The sequence below is a fragment of the Mustelus asterias genome, chromosome 25 (assembly GCF_964213995.1).
Source record: "Mustelus asterias chromosome 25, sMusAst1.hap1.1, whole genome shotgun sequence".
Classification (NCBI taxonomy): domain Eukaryota; kingdom Metazoa; phylum Chordata; class Chondrichthyes; order Carcharhiniformes; family Triakidae; genus Mustelus; species Mustelus asterias.
Genome location: NC_135825.1, coordinates 24,171,738 through 24,178,478, shown reverse-complemented (window position 1 = coordinate 24,178,478; position 6,741 = coordinate 24,171,738). Strand labels below are relative to the sequence as shown.

The 6,741-nt window shown below is 39.6% G+C and overlaps 1 protein-coding gene across 1 annotated transcript; it reads left to right on the top strand.

Moving 5' to 3' along the window:
- Positions 1-2,123: 2,123 nt before the first annotated feature.
- On the top strand, positions 2,124-4,655 carry LOC144479264 (colipase-like). The gene is made up of 2 exons (XM_078197932.1): positions 2,124-2,204; positions 4,311-4,655. The coding sequence occupies exons 1-2, from the start codon at positions 2,124-2,126 to the stop codon at positions 4,464-4,466; spliced, it is 237 nt and encodes a 78-aa protein (XP_078054058.1). The 3' UTR covers positions 4,467-4,655.
- The last annotated feature ends 2,086 nt before the right edge of the window (positions 4,656-6,741 follow it).

The following is a 6,741-nucleotide window of genomic DNA, read 5'->3' as shown; positions in this document are numbered from 1 at the left end:
TCTATTAATGTCAACGTTAAAACGAGGCAAGCAGTTGAGTCAACTTTGGAGTGTAGTTTTTCTAATTCTTGAACAGACCCAGGCATTTATCAGCAATATCTCATGTGAGACTTGTAAATAAACTAATCTTGTTCAAAGGTTAGATGGGGATAAAGGTAAATGTAGGAATTGGAATTCAAGTTTGTCGGAAAGATGACAAACGTAATCAAGTTTTACAGGATGATTATTGATATTTGTTAGTGGATAAACATTTTGGTAAGTGGATGGGTGGAAGTGGGGGAGGGCAAGAGGGATAATAAGCTATTCTGTTAAACTCTGATTCTTTGAATGGGTTAGGGTTAGAATCATAGACAGCATGGAAAGAGGCCATTTGGCCCATCGAGCCTGCACCAAAAACAATCCCACCCAGTCCCTATCTGTGTAACCCCATGTATTTACCCTGCAAATCTCCCTGACACTAAGGGGCAATTTGGCATAGCCAATCAATGTAACCTGCACATCTTTGGACCGTGGGAGGAAACCGGCGTACCTGGAGGAAACCCAGGCAGACACGGGGAGATTGTGCAAACTCCATACAGTCACCTCAGGCCGGAATTGAATGTGGGTCCCTGGCACTGTGAGGTAGCAGTACTAACCACTGCACCATTCTGATGCCAATTCAGTTTGATGGTTTTCTGAAGATGTTTACTAATTTTGGACATTGTGCCAAGGTCACTAGATCTTTGTTTGTTGTCTTGCGCCATTTATCTTTGAGCCTGAATAGTGATTATCATTAGACTGTTTGGTCATGGAGACCATCATAATGGATATTCCTACATGCACACTTTTGAGCAAATACCAATGGACCACAATCATTGATGGGATCCCTGGACGCTTGGTTTTCTCATTATAGAAGATTATAGAAGTTAAAGTACAGAAAGAGATCATTATCCCCATTCTATCCAACATTCCCACCAACGCAGCTAACTTTTGACCCATTCAGTAACCTCAAATTGTGATTTGATTGTTAAAAAAATCCTGCAACTACATTATATATTACCGTGAGTAACTCATTAGGCATATTTGTTAATTACATGGGAGGTGATAGCGTAGTTGTGTTGTCACTAGACTAGTAACCCAGGGAACCAGAGTAATTAATCCTCTGGGGACCCAGGATTAAATCTCATGACAGGTGGTGAAATTTGAATTCAATAAAAATCTGGACCTAAAAAAGTCTAATGATGATGCTGAGGCGATGGCCTCGTGGTATTATTGCTAGACTATTAATCCAAAAACTCAGCTAATGTTTTGGGGACCCGAGTTCGAATTCCACCATGGCAGATGGTGGAATTTGAATTCAATAAAGACTATCTGGAATTAAGAATTTACTGATGACCAGGAAACCATTGTTGATTGTTGGAAAAACCCATTTGATTCACCAATGTCCTTTTGGGAAGGAAATCTGCTGCCCTTACCCAGTCTGGCCTACATGTGACTCCAGAGCCACAACAATGTGTTTGACTCTCAGCTGTCCTTGGGCAACTAGGGATGGGCAATAAATGTTGGCCAGCCAGCGACGCCCATGTCCCAAAAAAGAATTTTTAAAAAATTGATGTAAAACCCCACCTGGTTCGCTAATGTCCTTTAGGGAAGAAAATCTGCTGTCCTTACCTGGTCTGGCCTACATGTGACTCCAGAAATGGCCCAGCAAATCACTCAGTTTAAGAGCAATAAAGGATGGGCAAAAATGTTGACCCAGCCAGCGCTGCCCACACCCCGTGAATGAGGTAAAAGAATGTTTGCTTTCCCACATCTAAAAATGTCCTGGTTTTAGGGCTGATAACACCAACTAATGTAGTTTGAAAGATAAACATAATAAGTGAGCAAAGTTTTACAGAACATCTGTTAAGAGAAGGTATAATAAACATAAGAAAGGGGAACAGTCATTACCGATTAGCAACTTACATACTGTACATCTGTCAAATTCCCAGACCAGTAAACACAATGAATCATATTTTGCAATAATTGCAGCAATTAAGAAGGTCAAATTTATCGATTAGCTTGCATATGTGACTTATTGAGTGCCTATAAAAGAAAGAATTGGAATTATCTCATTGCACTAGCCTTGTCCAGCACTGTGCAATATGAAGGTAATACTGGTCTACCTAGCATGCTGCATTGCATATGGAATAGCAGCTCCCGAAAAAGGATTGTTTCTGAACCTGGTAAGATTACGTGGAAACATTTCGTACACCAACTATGCATACAAGGCATTGCAATATCAGTAAACAGTGGTGAGGTTACTCTGAGAGAGGTTACCTATGCTATAATTGACTCATTACCGTGCTTTAGGGGCAAGTTTCCTTTGCTTGACCATTGCAACCTCAGTTGAAATCCTAGAAAAGTAGTGTCATTTTTGTTTAGGCTTCCATGACCTTTCCACTCAAGTTATGAAAATGAACGGGGGAAGACTCCGTTAAATTGACTGAAATGTTTAGGGGATCTTTACCTGTCGTAACAAGGGTGTTTTCTCTTTACTTAATAAATCAACATGTCAGAACTTAGAACTGCTCTGTGCTTTGACCAAAAATATAGTGAAAGACCTAAGTACAACATATCTGTTTAGTAAAATAACTCAAAAGAAAGCTGGATGATTGATTGTTCTACAGAAGAGATTGATACTTATGTGCTCTGTAAAAATGTATAATAGTTTTAGTGATCTTCACTTGCAAATTTTCCATATCATTCATGTTAATAATACCAGTCTATTTTCCTTGCTGTATTCTCAAAATACGAGAGGTGCATTAGAAAGAGTGCAGAAGAGACTTATCAGGATGTTGCCTGGTTTGAAGGATATGGACTATGAAGAAAGGTTGAACAAATTTGGATTGTTTTCATTGGAGCGTCAGAGGATGAGGGGGGACCTGATAGAGGTTTACAAGATTATGACAGGCTTGGATAGAGTGGATAGTCAGAGTCTTTTCCCCAGGGTTGAGGGGTCAATTACTCGGGGGCTTAGGTTGAAAGTGAGAGGGGGAAAATTTAAAAGAGATGGAAGGGGCAAGTTTTTCACACACAGGTTGGTGAATGCCTGGAACGTGCCACTGGAGGAGGTGGTGGAAGCAGATTCTATAACAACGTTCAAGAGGCGTCTGGATAGATACATGAATAGGCAGGGAATAGAGGGATATGGACCACGTAGAGGTTAGAATGTATTAGAATAGAGAGGCATCTGTGTCGGCACAGACTTGGTGGGCTGAAGGGCTTGTTCCTGTGCTGTACTGTTCCTTGTGTATGACGAGTAATCTGGTGGATACATTTTTGGAAATTGCATTTCATAACCACACAAGTAATTTGGCTGTTTGATTGTAACATGCACAACATGTGTGTTATCTTTTTAAAAGAATGCTGGAGAGCTCTGTGTTGGAAGCTTTCAATGCAAGAGTCGGTGCTGCCAGAGAGAAACTGGACTGAGTCTTGCAAGGTGTTTTGATAAAGGTGCTGAAGGAAACCAATGCTCAAATCATGTAAGTACTCAATTTTAAAGTGACCTTCACTTTAGTTATTTTATCAGCCATTGGTGGGATCCAAACATAAATGGAAAAATTTATTCCGATCGCTGCATCATTGCATTACCGAGGTCTCTTTGCTGCTTATTATTGCAGCAGAAAGCTATTCACCTTCATTATAATAATCCCGATATTCCAAATATCATTCATTCTGCAAATAACAGATAATGCATTATATAAATGTAAAAAATTCCATATCTGTTCTTGTGTAAAGCACATTTTTTTATTGGTAATCTTGCTCCATCAGTTTCTTCCAAATTCACAATTTTAAAAAGGGAAGGTTTATATTTGTGGAGTATTTTCCTTAACCTCAGGATGCTTCCAAGTGCTTTAGAGCCTATTAAGTATTTTGAGGTGTTGCAATGTGCACAGTGCGGCTCTCAGTTCACAAACAGCCAGATCCCACAAGTAGCAATGCGATAAGACCAGTTTTGGTGACTCAGGATAAATATTGCCCGTACACCAGGGAGAACTTCCCTACTATTCCATTCTTTGGTTTGGCAATAGTGGGGTGGGGGCACGGTGAAAGATACGATTAGATTTGCTGCCAATCTTTGCCTTGTTCAAACAAATCCAACTATTATTATGGTATTGCACTGCCTGTAATGATGATTAAATTTGATTTATGGTTACGCAATCTTGACCTGCAGCAATCCCAGATTCACTTAAAAAAAAAGTAAATGACTCCAATCCTAGAAACACTGATTTCCTGAGCCTATTTATGCAATTGAGGAAATATTGAAACTGTGTTTCTCCTTTCAGCTCCTGTATAATGTCTATTACAAATGCCCCTGTCAAAATGGTCTGAGGTGTAACGGTGATAAATCCATCATTGGTTCAATAACAAACACCAACTTTGGTATCTGCAAGGATCCGAACAGCATTGCTAAAGTCATAAAGACAACCAATGTGTCATGAAGCCAACTCCATCGACCTACTTTACTCCAGTGAGTGCAAAATTGCAATACATGTCTCTAAATATTGCTAATATGGTTGTAATCAAAACACTCATGTGGATACAAGTAAGATTGCAGACATTCATTCTGAATTATTAGGTGAGTCGTTGCAAGCAATCATGTTCTGCATATGAAACAAATGCAATTTTTAATATTCAGTTCAAACTAATGCTAATACATTTAATAATTCATTCTATTATGACTTGCTATTTTTCTCAAAATATCTTGTACGTCTTAAATTGACCATTAATATGTAAGTGCTGTTGAATGTTTTTTCTGAAATATAGCACAATATTGCACAAGGTAAAGGATAATGGATAACTGCAAATTTACTCCTTTAACATCTAACTTTCAGCTATAATGAAATTATAATATTGTTAAAGCAAATTATTCCATTTTAATTTCCTGTTTGGATGGATTTTATGTCTTGCTCTAAAAACTATAATAAAAAAAGGATTTGTTCAACGATCCTAATATCTATTACATGAATTGCATATTCGATTCACTCTCTTCATTGCCGTTTGTTTCACTGAGGACTGTTTCAAAAGTATAAGGTGTTATTATAGGTGATGATTTACAGAATACTCATCAAATATATGCAAAATCAATCTGATCTGTTTGCGAGCCAGTTAATATTGAGGTTTTTGGGATAGTTCCCATAAATGTAATTTTCTGAGATCAGTGGCAACAGCCAGAACTCAAACTTCATTAGAGGAATGTGCGGAGGCATAGAAGCAGCTGATTTTTCACTCGGGGTAACATCAGTTTCCTAATAGCACATACGTCAAGGTGATTAACAGGAGAAGCACATCAAAACGTGCGGGTCCCGTCAGGTGGAATAGAACAACCCAACTAAGGCTCTGGGTTGGAAACGCACCGAGCAAGGTGGCCAGCTGAAGAGCAAACGAGTCTTCAGGAAACTTTTCAGCATTCCTCCTTGCCCACTTCTTTTATTGGTCATCCCTTAAGAGTGAGAAAGAAGGGCTCACCCATTCACATAAGGGAGCAAAACACCACAGCAAACACCACACTTCACATGGAACGTAAGACACTCATGTAACCATAAAAGCGCTGCAGTGCAGAAGGAGGCCATTCAGCCCATCAATTCTGCATCGGCTCTCTAAAACAGCATCCCATCCAGGACCTTCCACCCAACCTATCCCTGTAACCCTGCGCATTTACCATGGTTAATCCACCTAACCTGTACATCTTTAGACACTAAAGGGCAATTTACTAAGGCCAATCCACCTAACCTGAACATTTTTGGACTCTGGACTAAAAGTGCATGTTCAACAATGTAAGGATTGCAGTCAGTACTTTCCATGTAAGGTTAGCATTAAAAATAATATCTTCACAGAACCAAATAGCACAGAAAGCAGCCCTTCACCACTTTGTGCTTGTGCTTGTTCTTTCAGAAATCTATCCATTTAGTCTGCCGTTGCTCTTTCCCCATCAGCCCAGAAGGTTTTCCTTTTCAAGTAGACATTCCATTCCTGTTTGAAGGTTACAATTGAGTCTGCTTCCACCACCCATTCAGGCAGTGCATTCTGGATATAACTTGCTGCATAAATAAAATGCTTGCCGCCTCCTGCTCTTCCCCACATCTTCCCATCCTCACCTGCCAGCTGACAGAATAATAACTTTGAATTTGAAGGATTAAGCAGAATAACATTTCTGGTACTTTGGTTACAAACCATTGCCCTTAGATCTGTGTCCTCTGGTTACATAGCTATGGTGGAAACAATTCATTGTTACTCTAACTACATATAATAATAGGGAACGATGTTTAAAGTTGTGTGGGGAGAAGATGGTCTATTGGTATTATCACTGGACTATTAATCCAGAACTCAGCTAATGTTCTGGGGACACGGGTTCGATTCCCGCCACGGCAGATTGTGAAATTTGAATTCAATTTTTAAAATCTGGAATTAAGAATCTGCTAATGACCATGAAACCATTGTCAATTGTCAGAAAGACCCATCTGGTTCACTAATGTCCTTTAGGGAAGGAAATCTGCCATCCTTACCTGGTCTGGCCTGCATGTGACTCCAGACCCATAGCACTCTGGTTGACTCTCAACTGCTGTCTGAACAAGGGCAACTAGGGATAGGCAAGGAATGCTGGCCAGCCAGTGATGCCCAAGTCTTACAAATGTGTATAAAAAAATGTTTAAATGTTTAAGAATTTGTCCAGACTATGAGAGAAATAATTGCTGGTTAATCACCACCAGCACCCCC

Bases quoted from the DNA above. Each gene is read 5' to 3' on its own strand.
- LOC144479264 (XM_078197932.1), top strand. From the start codon at position 2,124: ATGAAGGTAATACTGGTCTACCTAGCATGCTGCATTGCATATGGAATA. The intron at 2,205-4,310 runs GTAAGATTACGT...TTCTCCTTTCAG, and splicing joins AAGGATTGTTTCTGAACCTG to CTCCTGTATAATGTCTATTA.